The sequence below is a fragment of the Panulirus ornatus genome, chromosome 66 (genome assembly GCF_036320965.1).
Source record: "Panulirus ornatus isolate Po-2019 chromosome 66, ASM3632096v1, whole genome shotgun sequence".
NCBI lineage: Eukaryota > Metazoa > Arthropoda > Malacostraca > Decapoda > Palinuridae > Panulirus > Panulirus ornatus.
The window spans coordinates 13,732,060-13,757,897 of NC_092289.1; the positions used below are offsets into that span (position 1 = coordinate 13,732,060).

Genomic DNA, 25,838 nt, shown 5'->3' on the forward strand with positions numbered 1-25,838 from the left:
ATCCCTACATCACCCAAGCACTAGGTGCTGCTATGCCCCTGTATCAACTCCAGCACGGGTGCCTCACACGCACCAGGGGGATCGCTTTGACACCACCTGTGCCTCTCCGACACCAGATGCATCGCCCTGACACCATGGGTGTGCCATCCCTTATAGACGTGGTTCGTCGCCTTGACACCGCTGGTCCTCTTCGACACCACCATCAAGTGCCAATCCGACACCAGCCGACACCTTAAAATGTGCCAACCCCAACACCATCCCAAGTACCACCACATCTCCCAACCCGACACCATCCAAACACCGCCAGATGTGTCCACCCGACACTCCCCAAGCAGCAGGGGCGTCATCCCAGCACAGAGCATTATGTTGCCGAACCCGACACAGGACAAACCACCGCCACCCCAGCCAGCCCAACGCCACCTCAACCTCTCCTCTTACCCTATCAGGTGACATCAACACATCGCGCCCTCAGTCAACCATCTCTCATCCCTCCACGTCTCTCCTCATGACCATGACCCAAGTTATGTGGCCCTCAAATGGAGGAAAGATAAGGTGAGGTTAGGACACGTCTGGTGTGTGTGTGTCACCTCCCCAACCGCGACAAGCATCGTACAGAATATGAATATTGTTCTTCCAGGATGAACAACTCACCATACAATTCGAAGCCACATAAAGACGTTGAGACAGAGCAACAACGGCCCGTTCACCCAGGCCGGCAACAGCACCAACACCTCCCCACACCCTCACCTACAAAGCCTGAGTGACTAGTGTTGCTACTCCCAGGCCCAACCCCCAACCGCAACCCTTCATGGCCGCGGGACGCTAATCAAAGTGCACAACTTGTCAACATCATCTCCACAAAGCAGCCCACATCTGCCGTTCTTACATCACCTCCAACAGCTGGAGCGGCAACCCTATACCAGCGGCACCCCTATATCATCCCGGCATCAAGTGTGGCATCCCTACATCACCCAAGCACTAGGTGCTGCTATGCCCCTGTATCAACTCCAGCACGGGTGCCTCACACGCACCAGGGGGATCGCTTTGACACCACCTGTGCCTCTCCGACACCAGATGCATCGCCCTGACACCATGGGTGTGCCATCCCTTATAGACGTGGTTCGTCGCCTTGACACCGCTGGTCCTCTTCGACACCACCATCAAGTGCCAATCCGACACCAGCCGACACCTTAAAATGTGCCAACCCCAACACCATCCCAAGTACCACCACATCTCCCAACCCGACACCATCCAAACACCGCCAGATGTGTCCACCCGACACTCCCCAAGCAGCAGGGGCGTCATCCCAGCACAGAGCATTATGTTGCCGAACCCGACACAGGACAAACCACCGCCACCCCAGCCAGCCCAACGCCACCTCAACCTCTCCTCTTACCCTATCAGGTGACATCAACACATCGCGCCCTCAGTCAACCATCTCTCATCCCTCCACGTCTCTCCTCATGACCATGACCCAAGTTATGTGGCCGGCGGGCTTAGCGGCTTAAGCTGAGCTCAGGTGATTCATAAGCCACGGAGAAGACCAGGGCCGCAGTGCGGGTCATTACGGACCACGGCAGTAGCTGTGTGCTGGGTAGACGATCACGGAAACCATCGTACAGTACACGTGAGGCGAGGTATGGTCCAAGACCCAGCTGTGGGGGTAAGAACACCTCCGAAACGTAAGGCAAAGGTAAGGTCCCAAACGCACCCACGGAGGTAAAGGACCTTCGAAAACCATTGCAATGTATACGTGAGGCAATTGGTAAGGTCCTAGACAGAGCTGTGGGGGATAAAGATTTTTGAAACCACATTAAGATGTGTCAGACAGAGGTCCCAACACAAGCTGTGTGGGTTACATACCTCAGAAGCCATCCTCAGGTACTTAGATACTTACGCTCATGTAACCCATCCTTCCTCAATCTCCATATCCCCTCACACCTCACCAAGCAGTCAGCCTGCTGTTCGTTATAAACGCAAGAGCCGTCACGTTTCGTCACCGAATTGTGTACGTTCGTGAGACACGAACCCATCCACCCTCCCTCCCGCACTCATGTTATCCACGGACGTTCCTCCCTCACTCATGTTGTCCACGGACGTTTCTCCCTCACTCATGTTATCTCCCTTCGCTCCTCGTCATCACAGCCACAATCACTGTACCACCGACTGCTGGTGTCATGGTCTCCTTCACCTTACACAAGTCACATCTGTAGAAGGACACCTTCCACAGCTCTGTGGTAGGCTGATGGTCAGCTCTGGCTCGGCCATGTGATCATCCGGGGCACGCACGACCCACCACGTGACCATCTGGGGCAGGCACGTACCGCCACGTGATCAGCTCGGCACTCACGTCTCCCTGACCACTCATGACGTGCGGGCCCTCAAGCCTTACGGAAGATTATCCCCAAAGCTGATCTGTCTTGTCCCTCCTCCTCCTCCTCCTCCTTCTTCAACCCCTCCCATTAACAAGAGACTTCCTCTAACACCCCCTCCCACTACCTAAGATTTCAGTGACCCCCCGCCTCCCACAATCTCTCTCTCTCTCTCTCTCTCTCTCTCTCTCTCTCTCTCTCTCTCTCTCTCTCTCTCTCTCTCCCAGTAGCTGGGTAATTACTCACTACGACGAAGACGTAAGTCACGTTCTGTGGTCCAGACGCAACGCAGTTTTCCAGCGTGTCTCATAATTCCAAAGGACGACACCCTCATCGCAAAGTCTGTACTGAGGCAATACCTCTCCTTCACGACTCCTCTGCCACCTACGACACACACCACGGCTCCCTCTGCCGTACATACGACCACATCTCCCTGCAACACACTCAACCACGGTACCACCTGCCACACACACAACCACAGCTTCCTTTGCCGTACACACACAACCACGGTTCCCTGCCACACACACACAACCACGGCTCCCCCTGTCACATACACCACTGCTCCCCTGTTACACACACACACACACACACACACACCACGCGAGGGTTACAAATGACACAACTTCCTTCTACCCTCGTCCCCAGCAATTGTGATCGCAGTCAACGCCCCCGGCAACATGAGGTGGTCCTCAACGCCCCCGGCAACATGAGGTGGTCCTCAACGCCCCCGGCAACATGAGGTGGTCCTCAACGCCCCCGGCAACATGAGGTGGTCCTCAACGCCCCCGGCAACATGAGGTGGTCCTCAACGCCCCCGGCAACATGAGGTGGTCCTCAACGCCCCCGGCAACATGAAGTGGTCCTCAACGCCGCCGGCAACATGAGGTATTCCTCAACGCCCCCGGCAACATGAGGTGGTCCTCAACGCCCCCGGCAACATGAAGTGGCCCTCAACGCCCCCGGCAACATGAGGTGGTCCTCAACGCCCCCGGCTACATGAGGTGGTCCTCAACGCCCCCGGCAACGTGCAGTAGCGCTCACCACATCATCCCCCGCAGCAAGCCGAGTGTCAGGCCGGGAGCCAGAGGGCCCTACACGACCCGCAGTCTCTCTGATATTCAAAATATTTCCATAAGGTCAATTCCATGCAAATAAACCGGACGAATATTCTGAATCCAACCTGACCACGTGGAGGCCCGCCCACCTGCCTGACCACACGTGGTCAGCAACACCAGTACCACCATCTCTGGCCACGTGAGGGCTCACCTGGCTTCCCCTACACGTGGTCAACACCAACACCTATGGCCACGTGAGGGCTCACCTGGCTTCCCTCACACGTGGTCAACACCTGTGGCCACGTGAGGGTACACCTGGCTCCCGCACGTGGTCAACACCAAGACCCCCATACCTCTTTCCCACACACAGAGTGACCCTGGGAGGCCAGCCCGCTCGCCCGCCAGCCCCACCTGCGTCCTCCCATGCACCCACCTGTGTGTACGGACCACCACGCCGACCCAGGGTGAGAGGGAGGTATTCTCCCTCCAGGATGAACAGGGCTGTGAACACATGCCTCGGTCTCCAGCTTTCCTCAAGGAAGCCCGTCCACTCCAGGGAAATAAGGGAAATGAGAACGGAGGTAACAATAAAACACAGGCAAATGGATATATGGATAGAGACAGACAGACATAGATAAAATACAAGTGCATAAAACAATACATGAATTATAACTACCTCGTCTTATAAGGTTGTTGAGAATCGGGAAACTACCGTTTGAAACATCGAACGAGTCATTTTCTATCTCAACTACCACCTTCGTCCTGTAGTAAAGGAAAAGATAAATATATTGCTGGCGTCGCCCGCCAGGCCGCCCCGATCAACACTCAGCTCACGCCGCCAACCTTGCCTTCCCGATCTGCCACACCTGCTCATCAGCCGCCCGCAAACACCTGCCCGACCACCAATCAGCAGCCCTACCAACCACACCTGCACACCTCCCCTGGTACACATCAATGTTCGCGGGCAAACTCTCTCTCTCTCTCTCTCTCTCTCTCTCTCTCTCTCTCTCTCTCTCTCTCTCTCTCTCTCTCTCTCTCTCTCTCACACACACACACACACTCCGACTGGCTGGCTGTGACAAGTGGTGTGCCTCAGGGCGTTGGTTCTAAGCCTCCTTTATTCCATAATATACATCATATATCTACAACTGGGTTATATCCCCCTCATCACCCACCGGAGGAAGCCCTCCTCCCACCTCTCTCTCGGCTGGATTCGTCCCTTGTCACCTGCCTTCCTCCCTGGCAGAGTGATAGCGAGTGGCTGTGGCTCGCAGGGCCTCGTCGCCAGGATGGTAGAGGGAAGACCCTAAGGGCGAGGCGGTGACAGCCTCTGCGTCCCTAAGAGAGGACCTTAACGACGGAGGACCACCACTACCACAGCAGCAGGTACGGACGGCCGTACCGTACCCAGGTGTACGACGGTACCTCCCCTTTTCCCCCCCAACACCCTCGTCCTCCTCCTCCAAAACTACCACGGTACACTTCACTGCCAAGAGCTCTGTGTATTGCACTCCATCACTGTATCAGTGTTCCTGAGCCTTCACTGTAGGCCATCAACGTCACTGGCGTAAAACCCACCGTATATATATATATATATATATATATATATATATATATATATATATATATATATATATATCCTATACCACTATCAGCACAGTGTACCCCCATGATCACAATCAGGGCCTTCACTCCAATCACCATCATTATCATGGCTGGCGTACCACTATCAGACAAGTAAACACTTCCGTGTTCATCATTACCTCGCTCATCGCCAATCCAAACCACACCGTGTTCACCATCACCTCGCTTCTTACCGTCAGTCCAATGCACCATCGTCACACGACCGTCTACCACAATCATCAGCACCGCATACCATACACACCTTGAACCACCCGGTCATAGGTACACCGTACCTCACTGTCGTGTGTATACAACTCAAGTGTAGCGTACCATGGCGGTCGTCTGTACCGCGCACCTTACTTACTTGCCCGTCTTGTGTTCCATCACCTTCAACAGCCGCCCCTGAGTACCGTCTGTGTACTAAATCGATACCAGTAGCCGATAACTACTATCGACCATACGCACCCCCTTGTCGCTATCAGTATGGTACGTCTTATCAGTACCATGACCGACTATCACAATACCGTAGAGCAGTATCATCACTACGCGCCGTACTAAACCACACGTACCATGTACCATGTCTCTAGTACCGTTAACCCGTAGTATCAGTCAACCCGATCGACTGCAACGTCTCTCTCTGTACCATAAGGAACTACAAGTTATCTCCAGTCTTACGATGACTACGGGTAACACTTTACTACCCTACCGTTGAGGGTACAGTGTACCGGTTAACATCGGAAGCACGAAGCTATACCACATTATCACCACCAAGCACCGCATCCTCGCCACTATGAGTACCGTATACCAAGCCATGAGTACCACGCAATCAATACCGAGTCTCCTATCTGCATCAACGGGTACCATCATCACTTTACCACCATCATCGATTCCGGGTCTGTGCCAGTCACCAGCGTACCCTGTACCTCACGTCGTCAGTACCGTCTCTCACGGTACCGTCTGCCGAAGTCATCCAGTGTTCGGTCCATCATCAGCACCGTACCGTCGTCCATCCTAGCCCCATCATCACCCACTGAAGAAGCCACAGCCCGCCGTCCCTATGGAACATATGGTCACCACAAAAGACTTTTTTTTACGTCCACAATACGTAAAAAAAGGGGGAATCATCTAACCATCTGGGAGGCGGGAGGGAAGGACCTTCCCATCCTCAAAGCTTCAAACTCTCATGATGAAACTCTACCAAGCCCTTTAGACATCTAAGGGATATCCCATAACCACACTCTAAAGATACAAAGAGCAACAATTACGTTAGGGAGGGAAGGAGGGAGAGAGACAGCATGCAGGCTGGAGTGTAGGGCTGCCTGTGGAGGAACTAGGCCGCTGCGTCATACGCCTGGAACCTCGTCCACGGCATCGATCTAGCGAGTACTGCCAGACAGACCAGACGCACGCACACTCAAGCCCTGTTTATCAACAATAACACGAGTACTACTAAATTTCAGCCGCTCCTCGCAGGCCCTCCGCTACGACAAGCCAAGGAAACCGTGACAGATTCATCAAAGCAACCCGACGTGCTGCTTACGTCAACGTGCATCCGACCAGTACCGTGAGGAGTGTAGGTGGTGGGCGCGACGTCTATGCCGATGGCCTTAGTGGCCGAACAGACGTCGAACCATGGCCACAACAGCCGACCAGAAGTTGCAGCAGTTGCTAAGGATAACAACAGTCCACCATAAGCTCATTAGCAATGATCGACCAGGAGGGTTACAGCTGTCGCTAGACACCGCAGCGACGAACCAGACCATCGTGGTGGTCGACCAGAAGCCGCAATAGGCGACCAGTGGCTGTACAAAATCGCAAGACAACGAGGCTGTTGCACTAGAAGCCGCGGTAGTTGACCCGAGGCCAACAAAAGACTGGAGCAATCGGAACAGATGCCGCGCAAGTCAACCCCAGGTCAGCTCCGGAAGCAGCCTCCCAAAAGTCCGCCCAGCACCACGTCACACTCAACCCATCGTGAGGATAAGTCGTCCATACCAACAACCACGATCCAGCATTGAACTGTGTGGGAGGCACCTGGTAAGGCCCGTATGGCGTCGTGAAAAAGAGGGCAGTGACCAGTGGAAGGCAAGGATGATGGCATATACGACACACTGAAACAGTATACGCTACTGATATCGCTAAATAAACAAGTCCAGATTAATCATAACATCACACTACCACACCCCTGTGAGCAGCCAGCCGGTAGAGGGCATATGAACCTCCGTCTTTAAAAGCTATGGTACATACACGATTGTCTCAGCCATTGTACCATACTATCAATACATCCGACAAGTCTAATGAAAATCTACCATTAACCAACTCAATCTAATACCACACATTACCCATGTATGAAATTAAATCGTAGGGAACACGTCTGTTCCATCTGAGGGTCCACAATGTGCCTGACCTTCCAGATGGGAAACACGAAAGCCAATGATCAGCGACACGTTCAGAGGAAACACTTGGACATAAGACCCGTTGGGCAGATCACCTTCGAGACCAAAGTGTATAAAGTCGACAATAACGTATACCTAAACCAGATCTGACCAGCATTCAAGTGATCCAAACAAGAATACAGGAGGAAAAGACAGATTTTAAGCAGAGCTGTCATCCAGTTGCATCTCGCAGCCTGGGATTAGGTGACATGAAAAATTTCATGAAATCCTGTAAATAACCAAAATGACTCCCCATGAGCGGCCACTGAAATCCAATGTTAGGAATCTCCGTGCAAATTATCCCAAAAAAAAGCATCTTCAGACCTTTATGAAATACGTAAAAGAGCTTAACTGCTTCAGAATTCATCATCTTTTAACAGAGCCAACACAACACTGGTGCAACCTCACCATCAACCATGAACCAAGGGGTCGACAAAAGGTATTAATTTCCCAACGCTTCACAAAACTCCTACGAAATCAAACATATGAGAACAAACGTTCAAATGAAAACCCAAAGGCCATTCAAAAGAGCAGGTAGTTCTCGTACACTAAAGTTTAGCGCGGACGTAGCAAACGCCTGATTTCTTCCACTTCGAAGAATCCATGAAACGAGTCTACCCATCCAGAGTCAATACGAATAAACAAGAGGACGTAATCGTAAACTAAGACTTGGGCAAGGAAGGAACTCATGAAAGTGTGATCCGATTCCACCTTTAACGGAGGAATCGATTGTGTGAAGACTGATGGGAAATCAAATATGACTTGGCAAGGCCAGTGAGTGATAAGGATAAGGCCCATCTACATGAACCAGAGGGTAAGAATGTCACTTAACCAGGTCAGATAACAAACACATACTTGTATGGTAATCAAACTGTAAACCTTATGACGTTACGACTAAATGAAGTGATTACTGTCAAGAGGTTTGAGAAGGTGAACACGTATCGCACAAACAATGCGATGTATGGCTGGATTCCACCTACAAAACGAAATGATGGTCATGAAAAGAGCACTATCACAAACGCTAAACGTAACGAAACAAAAAAAAAATCTATATGGCGATACAGCACAGCCACGTAAATTTACCGAAGTCTGGCTGACGTAACCTAAGGCAAGAAGATTCTGGTCCATCTCAGACCTCCAGTACAGTCGGGATCTACGATCAAAAACAAGAGAGCAAGGATCGACAAGCCTCGAGACGCAGGTGCCGCCAACAGACGAATGAGAGGGTTGGCACCAAGTCAAAGGTTCAGATCGCTTAAGGAAGGAATCCCACACCAAGTCTGAGGAGACAGAGACAAGACTTGAGCGAGCAACGCCGTTCGAATCGGACACACGGTAGAACAATGCGTTATTCACCTTCATCTCCCAATGACTTGAGATGTGTCGAGCCTCAGCTTTACCTAGATTTTAATCATATTCCAAGGCGACTTGCCAGTCTACCAAACACATTAGACAAAACGACCGTACGCGATGATTTGCAGTCTATCAAACATATTACCAGACGACCGTACAGGATGGTGTAAATTCATACACACCTTCAAACCTATACTGTAAACAACGAGCAAAATATTCAATCCCGTATAACGAAGCCCCAGATGCAAACGCTGACAGACATGACGTTATTCAGAGATGATAATCCAGGAACTATGATGTTCGTGGCTGGTTGTCCATTCACGACGCGATGAACCAAGTGAACGGGTTGAGCTACATGGCAATGCCAGCTTTTCCCACATTAACACAGATATATATATATATATATATATATATATATATATATATATATATATATATATATATATATATCCATGGGGATAGGGGAGAAAGAATACTTCCCACGTATTCCCTGCGTGTCGTAGAAGGCGACTAAAAGGGGAGGGAGCGGGGGGCTGGAAATCCTCCCCTCGTTTTTTTTTTTTTCCCCAAAAGAAGGAACAGAGAAGGGGGCCAGGTGAGGATATTCCCTCAGAGGCCCAGTCCTCTGTTCTTAATGCTACCTTGCTAATGCGGGAAATGGCGAATAGTTTGAAAGAAAAAGAAAATATATATACATATATATAGCTGGTCATGACATATGACATGACTCCTTCAGTGTGATTTCAAACCCAGTGAACATTACCTTTCCCCTTCAAGTAACAGGCTACTGCATGACTGAAGGCGACTACCTTCCCTTCAGGAAGTCTACTGCAGGAGTGAATGTGACGAAGTGAATCTTTCCGAGAGGCAGATGGCAACAGAGAGAGATGTGTGTGTGTGTGTGGACGAGGTCTGCAGACCAGGAAGGTGAGAGCCACGCACGCATCGTGCTCTCTCTCTCTCTCTCTCTCTCTCTCTCTCTCTCTCTCTCTCTCTCTCTCTCTCTCTCTCTCTCTCTCTCTCTCCCTCCCTGACTGCAGCCGATCGTTCCATAAAGGAAGACATACCACACCACACACCGGCACGGCTTAAATCCCCCACAGATGATGCATCCCCCACAATATTACACACAACACTGAGGACTTTGTCTGGGGCAACTGCACGGCAAAAACAAAGCAAGAAAGAAAGGGAAATATACCGGGAAAAGGCAAATGCAGTAATGATACGCAGTCTGGGGGTGTCACGTGATATATGCCTTTGTGGTGGGCGTGCGGTCTATCTCCCCCCCCCCCTTCCCTCCCCCCTCCACACACACACACACACACACACACACACACACACACACACACACACACACACACACAGACTACAGACAAATACAACCAGACACACTCATCCTGGCATGAAAGTCTTGAGACTGTGACATCACAAATACAAGCACGAAGCAAGGTGTCCCACACACCATACAAGACGAAGCAAAGTGTCCCACACACCATAGAACAAGAGATGGATAACAGGAGCACTAGCAAGGCAACAACGCTTAGGACCACCGCCGCTGCTGCTCCCCCACGTACATCGCATCAGTCAAGATAATTAAGTCTTATCGCATCGTCTACAACATTGATTTGAGTCTTGCTGTTAAAAATTCTATTTCTGTCGCAGGTAGAAAAACGTAGCGCACTGCTCAAGTGCAGGATACTCGATAGGCTGTAGAGGAAGGGCCAAGAGAGAAGCCTCACAGACAGTAGTAGGACGTCGAGAGGCAGCGACAGAATGACCCCAGCCAAGATGGAGGGAGAGCTGGCTGGTGCTCTGCCCGTGCACATGATACATTCCCCCCACCACTCATGCAACTCCAGCACTAACACTCCGCTGCCAGGCCAAGCAATTCCCCCCCCCTAAAAACCAGGTAGCTATACATAGACGGGGGTGAACACAGACAAACCCATTGCAAGGATTTGCGATCCAATGTAGGTCAAGATCTCTCGCTGGATCACACTAACTTCACAACTGACAGCGGAACACCCACTACCACATGCCGGCGTTTCCTCAAACCCGAATTGAACTTTAGAAGTCTAAAAATATGTCAAGGTTTCAGACCACTTGGCACATACTGCTGTGTACCCATCACATCATAAACCTTTCCAGACGGAGTCTGCAGCCACGGGCGAAGTGGAGCAAGGCAATGTCTTAACAGCTCTCCTTCAGGCAGACGAGAGCAAACCGCAAGGCCGAACCAAGTCAGCAACACTACGTCTGGCAACTTGATCCCGACGAGTAAAGATCCTACCTCGAACATCAGCTCGATCTCGAGAGGTGGATGAGGGGGGCGAACGAAGGAACGAAAGCAGTGCTAACGCGACTTAATGACGGTGGCAACATGGCTGGCCGGGTTGGAGGGTGATCTCGCCTGGAAAAAACTAATTACCCTTTGTGTGATCACAGCTGCTGTGCCCGCGACAAAAGGCTTCAGTCAGATATCTATCAACTGACATCGCAATGCCAGCAGTGGGGGGACAAAATAAACACACCGCCATTACAGACAATGACCTTCAAGTATAGAGAAAGTGAAGGAAAAAAAAATCTAGACAAGATGAACATCTTCAAATCACCAGGTGTTGATGGGATATACCCTAGAGTACTCAAGGGGATGTCAGCAGTGTCGTATGCACTCCCTTAGCAATCATGTTTCAGACACCCATTAACACAACTTCCGGAAGACTGGAAATGCGCTAATAATCACAATCTCGTTTATGAAAGGGAATAACAAACTAGCTGGTTATTACAGACTCGGTAGTTTGACGAGTATCGTATGCAAGCTAATGGAATCACTAGTGAGAACAAATAATTGAGCACATGAAAAGAAATACGTTATTTAGTACGAATAAGTTTCGCTTTATTAGCGGTCGTTCTACAGTGCTACAATTTCTACAAGTTCTAGACAAAATACTCAATCACTGCTCAGTACAGTGCATGGATAGGATCTTTGCTTGAGCGGAAACAACGTGTAATAGCAAATGGGGAGAAATCGGAATGGAAAGAAGTTTCGAAAGGAATACCTCAAGGATCAGTGCTCGGTCCCATCCTGTTTGTACTAAACATTAACGACACGCCAGAAGTCACCAGTTTAGGTACTAATACTTATTTGCGGATGATATCAAAGCATTTTGAGGTATATTTCAGCAAACTGGTTGTGACAACTTGGAGAAAGACATACATGCACCATATTAATGGTCCCAAAAATGGCTTCTGTGCTTCCATGAATGTCCCAAAAATGGCTTCTGTGCTTCCACCCGGATAAATGTGTTATGAGAATTGGAAAATGGAGAGTAGAACGGAAAGCGTACAGTCTGAAGGACACTTTATCATCCATGGAGTATGTCGAAACAGAGAAGGATAAGGGATGACTATCCACACCAAACTGTCAAATGAACAACACATGTCAGATAAGATCAACGAGGCAAACTCAGTTATAGATGTACTAAGACAAAACAATGGAATACATTAATTCTAAAACCTTTAAACTACTATACACAGCACTGGTGAGGCCTCATCTTGAGTATGCCAACCAAGTATGGTGTTGTCCACATCTAGAAATGAAACACATTGAAGGTATAGAATATGTCCTGAGAAGAGCGACCAAAACAAGTGCCGGGGCTATCAACACTTTCATCACACGATGAACGACCAAACAAGGGATTCAAGCTTCCAACGCTGGCATACAGACGATCCAGAGGCGATATGATCGAGATGCACACAGGATTCAACCTTCCAACACTGGCATATAGACGATCTATAGGCGATATGATCGAGATACACACAGGGTTCAACCTTCCAACACTGGCATATAGACGATCTATAGGCGATATGATCGAGATACACACAGGATTCAACCTTCCAACACTGACATATAGACGATCTAGAGGCGATATGATCGAGATACACACAGGATTCAACCTTCCAACACTGGCATATAGACGATCTAAAGACGATATAATCGAGATACACAAGGGATTCAACCTTCCAACACTGACATACAGCCAATCTAGAGGCGATATGATCGAGATACACAAGGGATTCAACCTTCCAACACAGACATACAGCCAATCTAGAGGCGATATGATCGAGATACATAAGGGATTCAACCTTCCAACACTGGCATATAGACGATCTAGAGGCGACATGATCGAGATGTGCTACAAGATACTGACCGGGAAACAGGACGAGAATGTGTCCTCCAATTCATTACAATCCCTTCACGATAACTCCACCACCCACGGGCGGCCACCAGCTTATACACTATATAAATCAAGAATAGACATCAAAAAACCATTCGTGTACACAAAGAACAGGAGAAACATGGTACAGCCTAACCAGAGGAAGTTATAACATCATCAGTACAGTCCTCTGAAGCAAGACCACATCGTGTCTGGGAAAGCCAAGCACAGAGATATAACTACGAGAAAATACACACGACCGGACATGGCCTAGATAAATTTTAAATCTAGACGAGGAACTGTCAGAAGAGGACTCCACAGGAGGCCTACAGTCAGAAGAGGATCTGTGAGTATGTGCGAGTAAACACGACTGTAATTTCAATTATGGGTTGCTGTCTCTCACGATGGGCTATGGGTTCTCACAGAAGTCTATAGTATGAAAACATTCCCATGTTCTCATGCATCATTTCAAAACACAAAAACAGCTACATCAAATTACAGAACAGCAGATAAGCAATCACAGTTCATCGAGTACACCAGCGACAAGCACCACTGGGACGACTTCAACACTATATACGCGGTCCCCTTGCGAACAAAACGCTGATTGTTGCGTGTGTGTGTGTGTGTGTGTGTGTGTGTGTGTGTGCTTGAAGACTGGCCAGGTCTAAGCCTGTGGTACGGCCGGGTCACCGTAAGACACCCCACCCCCCCTACACACACACACACACACACACACACACACACACACACACACACAACGTTTTTCTAGGTTAGGTTAGATAAGACTTGGGTACAGACTATATCTAACCCAGAGAAGCACCAGGCCACAACAATCTTATGATAGATAAGTCAGGTTTGGCTCTTTGTCAATAACATCCCATTCTCGTGTGTGCCATTACGAGTAAAAAAAAAAGAAAAACAATGATCGGGGGGTTGTATCTCCCGAGTGTATGACCTCTTTCAGGTGGAGGTGTGTTCAGCTCAGGATATCTTGATGGGAGATGACTGTGCGTCTGGACCACCATTATTGATACAAGACAAGACACTATGAATAGAACGGCAGACCTTGCTGTCTTAAACTTCCACTCTCTCCATCTTGATATCAAGCCCCTTTGGTGTCACAGAACATCATGCAGTACATAAATCAATTATAGCACAAGACGCGACGGGATAAAAACAAGAAAAAAGAAAGTAATTAGAGGATTTGCCATCACTCGCTCCTAACAAGGAAGTCCACCCGGCAGCAGCTGTACCTTGTCCCCCCGTGGGCGGGCGTACGACCAGCGGATATGAACAAAAGTTCAGAATAACAGATACGCATCGGTATGCATATACATATATAACAGTCTCTTCTCAGACTTAAGAAAAATCTTTTTTTTCTTTAATGTGGAAGACTGGGTTCCTCAAGAGGGGGATTTTTTTTCGAAAAAGTTATACACCCACCCACACACACACACACACACATATATATATATATATATATATATATATATATATATATATATATATATATATATATATATATATATATGTATGTATGTATGTATGTATGTGAGAAATACTTAGAAAAGCAAATGGATTTGTATGTAGCATTTATGGATCTTGAGAAGGTGTATGATAGAGTTGATAGAGATGCTCTGTGGAAGGTACTAAGAATATATGGTGTGGGAGGCAAGTTGTTAGAAGCAGTGAAAAGTTTTTATCGAGGATGTAAGGCATGTGTACGTGTAGGAAGAGAGGAAAGTGATTGGTTCTCAGTGAATGTAGGTTTGCGGCAGGGGTGTGTGATGTCTCCATGGTTGTTTAATTTGTTTATGGATGGGGTTGTTAGGGAGGTGAATGCAAGAGTTTTGGAAAGAGGGGCAAGTATGCAGTCAGTAGGGGATGAGAGAGCTTGGGATGTGAGTCAGTTGTTGTTCGCTGATGATACAGCGCTGGTGGCTGATTCATGTGAGAAACTACTGAAGCTGGTGACTGAGTTTGGTAAAGTGTGTGAAAGAAGAAAAAGTTAAGAGTAAATGTGAATAAGAGCAAGGTTATTAGGTACAGTAGGGTTGAGGGTCAAGTCAATTGGGAGGTAAGTTTGAATGGAGAAAAACTGGAGGAAGTAAAGTGTTTTAGATATCTGGGAGTGGATCTGGCAGCGGATGGAACCATGGAAGCGGAAGTGAATCATAGGGTGGGGGAGGGGGCGAAAATCCTGGGAGCCTTGAAGAATGTGTGGAAGTCGAGAACATTATCTCCGAAAGCAAAAATGGCTATGTTTGAAGGAATAGTGGTTCCAACAACGTTGTATGGTTGCGAGGCGTGGGCTATGGATAGAGTTGTGCGCAGGAGGGTGGATGTGCTGGAAATGAGATGTTTGAGGACAATATGTGGTGTGAGGTGGTTGGATCGAGTAAGTAATAATAGGGTAAGAGAGATGTGTGGAAATAAGAAAAGCGTGGTTGAGAGAGCAGAAGAGGGTGTTTTGAAATGGTTTGGGCACATGGAAAGAATGAGTGAGGAAAGATTGACAAAGAGGATATATGTGTCGGAGATGGAGGGAACGAGGAGAAGTGGGAGACCAAATTGGAGGTGGAAAGATGGAGTGAAAAAGATTTTGAGTGATCGGGGATTGAACATGCAGGAGGGTGAAAGGCGGGCAAGGAATAGAGTGAATTGGATCGATGTGGTATACCGGGGTCGACGTGCTGTCAATGGATTGAATCAGGGCATGTGAAGCGTCTGGGCTAAACCATGGAAAGTTGTGTGGGGCCTGGATGTGGAAAGGGAGCTGTGGTTTCGGGCATTATTGCATGACAGCTAGAGACTGAGTGTGAACGAATGGGGCCTTTGTCTTTTCCTAGCGCTACCTCGCACACACGAGGGGGGAGGGGGATGTTATTCCATGTGTGGCGAGGTGGCAATGGGAATGAATGTATACGTTGAGATGTATGGGTATGTATATTTGCGTGTGTGGACGTGTATGTATATACATGTGTATGTGGGTGGATTGGGCCATTCTTTCGTCTGTTTCCTTGCGCTACCTTGCTAACGCGGGAGACAGCGACAAAGCAAAATATATACATATATAACATATATATATATATATATATATATATATATATATATATATATATATATATATATATATATATATATAATAAACTGAATATAAATTTCACTCGGGAGTTAATCATTGAAAGAAACATGATACATGACGCATATAGTTACTTCTTTTTTTTTTGAAGATATCAGAAACATTCCTTTCATGAACAAAACTTAAATATTTGCTTTTGATTGCATTCGCAAATATAGCCACAGACCAGAAGGGACTAACATGACAATTACATATTTTCTTTATCTATAACACTTGGTTTGTTTTATGACAGGAAGGTACTTTATTTTTTTTTTGCCTTCATGGGAAAAAAAAATTACTTGGTAAAATTACTGGATGTGGTTTCTTCACAACTCGATCGTGTGGTCGACAGGCAAAACATGGAGAATAATATCTGAAGGATTATAACCTATATATATATACATGCTGGTAAGATGATGTTCATAATTATGTTCTTTTAAGCCAATACATTCGTATCTGATTTACGTACAAAAAAATCCATAAACAGTAAGTTTAACGAAGCGCTATTTGTAAAGACAAAAATATATATATATAAGGCTAAGAAAACTCTTAATAAATGTTTTAAGCACAGTGGAAATCCAAGGAAACCCCTTTCTAAATGTGCCACTCTTTAGGTAAATGTAAATACATTCGTATCACATTTATCTAAAGAAGTCCATAAACAGTAAATTCAACGAATTGCTATTGGTAGAAGAAACATATGACGAACAAAACCCCTTAATAAATGTTTTGAGCACAGCGGAGGTTTAAGGAAAACCCCTTTCAAATCTGCCTCTCCTTAGGTAAATTTAGTCATAAAGGTTCGATAATATAAGTTTGCTGGAAGAGATAAGAGGGGGGGTCACTCAGGAGCCAATGTTGGCCAAGATATAAATACGAAGTGCGCGTCCAAAGATCAACAATGATGTTACCTGATCCCCGGGTCATCTTGCAGCCACACTCGAGCAACTCCAAGTGTTTGAGGAGGTAGGTAGGTATTCAAGGACATTTGCGTTTACCATCCGTAAACTGTACACATACATACGAGTCCACTTCTCCCACACACACAACAAGCAGGGTAGTCTCTGTGCAAGGGGGGAGGGTGAGGGAGGGCCAGTGCGTGAACTACACCTTCGCTCTACCGGCGTCGCCTCACAGATCAAATCATTCATGGCCTTAACCAAAAGCTCAAACTTCGGCTATCACCCAGACATATGGAGTGTTACAGAAGGATATATACCATAATGACAGTGCCTACGTTACTGACGGCCACTTAAGTGTCCTCAGCTCTCAAAGACCAGCTGCCTAGCACAGCATATATATATATATATATATATATATATATATATATATATATATATATATATATATATATATATATATATATATATATAATCGTCCCGCTATAGAACCTGTTAAAGATCTGCAGAAATACAACCCTTCAGTGTCAAAATTCATCATCTCCCACTGAATACTAATTATTCTGCATACCTTACAATGATTCTGATGGCCTGTTGAAACTCCCTCTACAAACACTGCACTCCTACTTCTTTGATCAATGAGCCTGTTTGAGACCAACGCCCTTGACAACCTGACTAATGATTAAAAACTATAGCTATTGCATCGTGCCCATGAAACATCCACAGTCCTGGTTTACGAGAAGTGAGGTGGCGCCCGGAATCACACACATTACACTCTAAACCTCCCTGAGGCAAAATATATCGCTAGCAGAGGTTGGCGCAACTACAGACCACCCTCACTCAACGCCTGGACTGCTAAGACTTACTTTCTATTTCATTACGTCTCCTGCAACGACTCTCCATGTAACCCATCCTCCTCCGTTCCTCATCTTCATATTAAGTCTTTTGCTCACTCGTCACTCACTGAACCACAAGGTGCTCAGAGAGATTTTCTGGTTGGATGGGAGTTTCCTGGGAAGGTACAGAGTGGAAAAGCAGATGATGAATTTACTTCTTGCCTTCAAACTTTCTCATCCTCTTCCCTATACCTAAATATCATACCATATCAAAGACGGTAAATGTGATGGAGGAAGTAGTTCTCGAACTTTGGTTTTTTTTCTACCATACACAGTGCTGCCCTCTTATTTTTTTCTGTTGAAGGCTCCAGTCACGGGCACAAAGTCTACATCAAGGTCGGGCCTTAATTGAAATATGGAGAGGCTTATAAAAGGGGAAAAACAAGAGACGAGGGAAAGTATTTACGAATTTTGGAGGAAATGAAAAACCCCTGTCTTTTAAAACGTGCCATGGACTACGGCTCATCACTGGAGCTTTTGATGAATATACCAATGAAAAAAGAATTCTTGCAGCAAGCAACTCGACAAATTTCGACCCGATATGCTCAAACCATCTCCTCTTCAATGTACTTATATCGTGTTAGTTTACGTTGCGATATCTTAAGCTCTTTTCAATCTCCGTCATGACAATGGGGCCAGGATTCTTAAGTGACCCTCTGTTCGAATCGTAACTTTACGTCGAGTAAAGAGGAGTACCACATTCACCATTATACGATACGAGTCTTCTAAACCCACTACCTACCTGTATCTCATTTTCTAAACCCACTACACACCTGCATCTCATTTTCTAAACCCACTACACACCTGCATCTCATTTTCTAAACCCACTACCTACCTGTATCTCATTTTCTTAACCCACTACCCACCTGTATCTCATTTTCTTAACCTACTACCTACCTGTATCTCATTTTCTAAACCCACTACATACCTGCATCTCATTTTCTATGACCACAATTCTCTTAAGTGACTCCGAACGAGGTACCGCCTCAAACACAGCAACTAAGGTCCGACGACAACATGCCAGACAACCATGACTACCACTCATGTAAATCGAAGAAAAAAATATGATGGTTGCCAGTGGCCCAGCCTCATCCTCGACAAATGGTATTAAAGAGACATTTCGTACCCTGAGAACCATGACTACAAGCTCTGCCTACAGACGTTAGTGAACCCATGGGAGTGAAATACAACAGTGTGCAACTTCAACACTTGCAACAACACACAGGGTATGGTACCGCCCGCCCCCGCCCCCCCTGCGTTGCGCGGATCTCACACACTTAAGTTCTGCTCTTGTCCTGACGTTTCCTTCCTCCTCCCCCACCGCCTACATGGCCGGCACAGAAGGCGGGGGTTAGGTGGGGGGGCTACGTCCGCCGCTATATTTGGAAGGTCACTGCCGGGCAGTGGATGGGCCACTTCGAATACAGTAATCCACACACACACACACACACACACACTGGCCCAACTCCATAAACGGAGTGATTTTCTCTATAATTTCCAGTGCCTGGTGGACGTTTACGGCCCGTCTATTACCATGTTCAACATCTAATTATTTAGCCAATGATTACCACTCATCGTCATGTCATCCCAACTACACCAAGGTAGTTGGTGTGTGACCAAGATAACAAACATCAAAACACCCACGTCAGCAAAACACGATCATCTCAAGCAACGGCCAAAAAGCCGCTTCGACGGCAACAAAGGCCATCAAAGCCCCGGCACCAGTAAATAGATACCATAACAACACGAGAGTAACAATCACAATCCCTTTTAAAGGAATGAAATCCTATTACTTTTATTTTTCTTGGGCGACTTTACGTAATCTATTGGCTTTCAATACTCTTCTGACAGCCAGGAAACTTACAAAATTCATGACATACATTTATAAAAATATCTTTTTTTTTTTTTTCCACATTTAAAGTCTTAGTGCGAACCTGATTTTGTTGCACCTGTTTGTAATCATGTGTGACCACGTTCGTACACAGCAATCAAGCGAGGTATTATCAGTGTTTTACTCAAACTAGTGATGCTATTTTGTTTTTTTTTTACTCCCGCGTTATCACATCTATAGCCATCTTTATTATTACGTTCTCTCTTGGCGTCTACCATTCCGATAACCTAACCTCACCACATATACATTCGGTGGACGTGGTGGTCATCGCACCGTTGTTCAGTTTATCTACAGTTAATACAAAGGTCCTGTTCGTGACCTGCAGTCGCCTCACCACTGGTTACCTCATTTCATAACTACGGGAACAGCTCGACTCCGGAGTCACAGTGCATTACGCGACATCTTTCTACAGTGGAAAGTATATCAGTTAAAACCTATTTTTTTGTCCACGAATATAACTCGTTAAAGTCCTCTGGAGTTACGACACACACACACACACACACACACACATTCTAAGTGTTACCAAGGGTTAAAAAAAGCCTCGCCAAACGTAACTTCTCACTCGCGGTATAATCTCGGGCAAGTGGAGTCCGGTAACATCTCTCTCTCTCTCTCTCTCTCTCTCTCTCTCTCTCCACATAACGTTTCTGACGCTAACACGCTTGAGCGGGAAACGGCGAAAAAACAAAAAATACGTACGTGTGCGTGTGTAATCAAACTGGTCGTAAACACATACTTTTCATATCTAAAAACTTAAGCTCTTAATGATAAGGTATGGCGACTCTATTATACCTTAAATAATTTAGCTTGTATGATAATCACCCACGTGTCGTTAAGCCACTGGGTTTCTCTATAATAAAGATAATTAACTTTTTTATCGATGTGTGTGCGTGTGGCACAGTGCTCCACCTTCGACCAAATACCACCATAACCTAAGCATTAACCAAAGACCATCACAAGCCCATCTACAACCAACCATAGCTCTAACCTCAACCAAAGACCACCCCAGCCCTGTCATCAATTAAAGACCACCCCAGCCCTGTCATCAATTAAAGACCATCCCAGCCCTGTCATCAATCAAAGACCACCCCAGCCCTATCATCAATCAAAGACCACCCCAGCCCTGTCATCAATTAAAGACCACCCCAGCCCTGTCATCAATTAAAGACCATCCCAGCCCTGTCATCAATTAAAGACCACCCAAGCCCTGTCATCAATTAAAGACCACCACAAGCCCAGCATCAACAGAAAGACCACAACTTGAGGCAACGATATCAAAGGCTACCACGGCGTCGGAATCAACATGGAGCACAAGAGCAGCTTGACCACTACATAACACACACACACACACACACACACACACACACCACGACGATCCTGACCATTAAACGATCGATCTGCCATCACTTTCTACTACCCAGCAGCACATAAGTCACATTTGACAGGAGTCTTGTGTAATCATAACATACAGCACTCATAAAATACCTGATGACGATATTATCAACGAAAACATCACATTTCTCACCACATGACGACCTCCTGCTAAACATGAACAAGACATACAACGAGAAAAAAAATGTTTTTCGTTCTACGGTGGTTAATACGTTACAGGCATAAGTCTTCCAGTTAGTCATTATAGCTGAGGTGATTAATACGAGCGTGACACTACCCACTGAAACAGAAGGGACGACCAAATCCACACTGCCAATCATTTAGCAACATGTGAGCACTCCAAACCCCTCTAAGCAACCACAAAAAAAACATGTGTGATACGAGTACTCAAAAAAAAAAGGAGGGGGGTCATTAAAATCCACACCGGCCATGAGAGACAGAGCAACATCCTTATACCACCACCAGTATGAGTAAGGTCCATGTTAGTCAGGCCCAGCATACGCTACCACTGCTCCACAACGCTATCAAGGACCATCGGCAGAACCAATTTGGGCTACTCACCTGTACCTTGGGGCCCCACATGCGCGCTAACACACACCTGGCACCAACACTCAAAAGCGTGCTATTGCACGAGGCATGTAGGATGATGAGGGAGGTATGAGGAGGGCTGGTGGAGGGTGTAAGGTGTGGAGGAGAGGAGAGGAGCGAGAGGTGTAGCGTGAAGGTGGATGAACATGGGGCAGTGAACTCACCTTGCCCAGGAAGCGGCCCTTCATGTAGGTGGCGCGCGTCGTGTGGTCCACGATGAACTTGGGTACGTCGTAGTCGTCGTTGTTATTATTGTTGTTGCCCTTGTTCCCCACCATGTTGTTGTTGTTGTTGTTGTTGTTGTGGATGGGGGCCGGAGTGTGGACTGGCGTATCACGCAAACCTGCCACCCCCGAGTCCATGGATGTGTTGGTAGGGGGTTCCTTAGGACTAAGGTTTGTCGTGGTGGGTATGGCTGCCGGTTGGATCCAAGGGTCGTGGTGTCCTGCTGACCACCCGCTATGACCCACCTTGCTTACTTTGCTAGTCTTCATCATCGCACTACCTAGCACGCCGCAGGACAACACCACCTCCCCAGCATTCATAGCTCAGGTAAACCTTAAAAATAGTCATATAAATATAAACAGTCAGTCACTATAACACCATAGTCCGAGCATAACAAGAGTTCCAAATCATACACCCACTTAGCAATCGTAACGAAATTTTAAAGAGTCCCCCGCAAGAGAGCAGGTCAGACACACAGGGAGGGACCGACGACACACCCTCCACTCACACGTTCCAACACACAACTAAGCTTGCCCGACCTTCCAGCTTGTGGCCACGCTGTGTTGCCGGGAAAAATTGCCGCGCACCACCAACCTCAACTTATTTACTATTCATCACCTTTATTACTTACGTACGACGATGATGGTAGGTCTGGGAATCCATACAATATAAAAACGATAAGGGGAACTACCCACACGAGTCCTGAGTTCTTAGAAGTCTTTCTAGTTCCTCATAAAATAACAACAGTATTTCCTCGTTGGTATGTTTCAGTGACGTCACAAAGCAGTAGTCTATCAGCTGCTGGGTAGTTTACCGTAAACTTGTGAAGTCATGCCAGGACAAGAGCAAAGAAAAGACGTAGGTGATGAATAAGCTTTTCCTGATAAAGGTCACTATACTAACTCAATTAAACTTCGCCTGTAATCCATAAACACGTCCTTGTTGCATCGCCCAAACCTGTCTGGAAGCACACTCGAGTTGCCACGGTCAACAATCTAAGAAATAACCGCAGGAGATTTTACAGCTCGTATGCACTCTCTATGAACAGCGGTGGGTCGTGAGATATCCAGTATGAAGGGATTAGTAAAAAGCTGATGTTATACTGACAAGAGAATAGCTAAAGGAAAAGTTAGTGCAGCGGTGAGCCTGCTAGCAACAAGATGTTAGGTCACCGTTATGACGAAATGTAATTATGGTAAACAAGTCGAACAAGGAACTGTTTACCTTACAAGCTCGACTCTCAGTGGTTAAAAATAGACGAAGCGGATGATTTTCGTGACGGAGGAGGAGAGAGGTAGATGATCCTCGCTCATAAAGATATTCTTATGTTATGCTAAGATCCTACGCTAATATTTTCAACATTTTCACGAAAAAATGTCATTTTGTCGTAGTTGTGAAGATGTTCAGAGTAGACGATGATGGAATTATTTCTTTTCGCCAAATTAACTTTGATGATTCTCTCACTTCGTACGCTCCCTAGACCCAAACACCCTACCATCACCTGTCGACCAATCAGGACTCTCTCCATCTCCTCTTCACCTCAACACTGCCTCTTACCAATGTCCTCCACATTGGAGACTCCAGTCTCGAACAACTGCCTACATAGAGATTACTGCTTTACTGAAATATCAAAAATGTTAAAAATACAGTAAAAATAAGAAGAAAAAATATCGTAAAAGTTTCGAAGAGAGTGGAAAATTTGCATCTATAAATGAAAAAAGCGGACGAAGTTGCTATAAACGACATGACATTGGGGTACAACAGAGCTCCACAGTTTGGCTCTTCGGGAAAGACAGCGCCCGTCAAACCCTTGAGTTTCCAACGGCCACAGGTTAATCATACGATGTTGTACCTCCCCGGATATTTCGCGGCCTATGTCATGACGGGGGACACATAAACACCCAGCTCTGTGGGAGAAAACAAGAAACAAAGTAACGTCTACAGAAAAGGCAAAGCGAGGTCAGAGTGGGAGGCTTAGTAAGTCAGATCACTTGGGATTCGATTCCTTCTTGTACGTAGATCTGGAACCTCGTAACATAGGTGAGCAATACCCTCAACAAAGAATGGAACAGTCCTTTATCATATGACTGAAGCAACTGTTCAGTATAATAGAAATTCTGACATCTGAACAGGATCCCCAGTTTCTTACTGGTCGCATTAACTGTCTGTTGGACGTGCGGTTTCCAAGACCAATTACGAGTGGTACTGAACCCCACTTGCACGGGATTACACCGCAAGTGAAAAGTCACCTTTGGCGGGGCTGTAACACTGGGAGTACAGTCTCGTCAAAGAACTTCTCAATGTCATTCCCTGCTATTGGATACAGAGCAGCCTTGCGGGTGCAAGAGCCCCTAGGAAGAGTTCGTGGGTGTCACCTGCACTCTGTCTCAGAGAAAGGGGTCATGTACGAATCATAAGTGAATAAATAGAATTACCAAATACGTTAAATATGTTGAGTGATGGATTTACAGATCCTGTCAAAGAAATAGTAAAGTTGTGAAGGGGTTGTAGAAGGAAATGGACATAGATTTTTTTTTTTTTTTTTTAGAATCACTGAACCAGGTTCCGTCTGTCCCTACTCAGAACTTCCAAGTTGTAGTCATTAGAGGAAGTTGAGAGGAGACGAGACGTAGATCAAGCAAGAGTGGATGGTGAGAGTGTGGAAGGAATGCAGTGTTGTGTCGTCAGCGTCTGAGTACATCTGCTTAATTTGGTTCACCAAAGCGTGAAGGTCGCCTCGCACATTATGACCATCATTATCATCATCAGTATCATGTGACACACCCTCTACCCCTTACCCCTTAGCTGCAAGGCTGCTCTACGTCCAGTAGCAGGGTAATGGTGGACTCCTTCGAGGTCAGAAGGTCCTCGACGAGGAGGATGAGAGACTGTCCTTCCTCTCGTCATCAGCACGATGACCCACCCTCACCGACCTGCTGGAGAGAGAGAGAGAGAGAGAGAGAGAGAGAGAGAGAGAGAGAGAGAGAGAGAGAGAGAGAGAGAGAGAGAGAGAGTGTACCGAACTCCTGTCGACCAGTTGTGTAATAGGGACTAAGGTTGATCTTACCTACCCATTTTTTTTTTCCTGTTTCCCTGTAATCCTGTTGGCCCCTGTTGTCTGTTGGACAAAGGAGGGAGAGGCACAAGGAGGTGTGTTTGGGTCAGAATATGAAAGTTGCACACGTGTTCTCGAGTCCAGGCGAAGGGAATCCAAATATGTTTAAGAGTCAACGAAGACTGTGGGGCACTCACGATGTGTGTGTGTGTGTGTGTGTGTGTGTGTGTGTGTGACCTGAACCTTAGGTACAATGACACGGTCAGGTCAATAACATCACCACCAGCAGACTATTCACAGGTCATGAAGGGGACCAAAGCGGGTCGATTAGAATACACGAAGCATTCCCATTCGAGGTTACCAGCAGTGAGATGGTAACATTGGAGAATTGGCACAGTGCAGTATAAAGGAGAAACAGATGGTGGAGTGGTAGCTGGACTTCTCACACAAGTTCTGTTGAATTTTCCTGTTCCATTTTTTTTTCATATTTCAGTTCAATTACATCTAAGTTACTGTATGATTTCTACTATCTTTTTTCTTATCTTTGTCCTATCTTTTTTCACTCATTTTCATGCTCTTGCTTATGCATGTCTTTTTCGTTCAAGGATTCTGACCTTGAGCAGCACTTCTGTCCTTATCTGAACCCTTAATTATAATGATAATGATAACGATGATAATAATAATGATAAGATCATAAAGATGAAATCAATAACAAC

At 46.6% G+C, this 25,838-nt stretch overlaps 1 protein-coding gene across 1 annotated transcript in view; it reads right to left on the minus strand.

The window, feature by feature from the left end:
* LOC139746888 (serine/threonine-protein kinase PLK1-like) overlaps window positions 1–22,590 on the minus strand; it is a 498,519-nt gene extending 475,929 nt beyond the window's left edge. Inside the window, exon 1 of the mRNA XM_071658544.1 lies at window positions 22,007–22,590. Within this exon, the coding sequence (XP_071514645.1) occupies window positions 22,007–22,387 (381 nt within the window). The 5' untranslated portion in view covers window positions 22,388–22,590. The remainder of the gene's footprint in view (window positions 1–22,006) is intronic.
* Window positions 22,591–25,838: the final 3,248 nt, after the last annotated feature.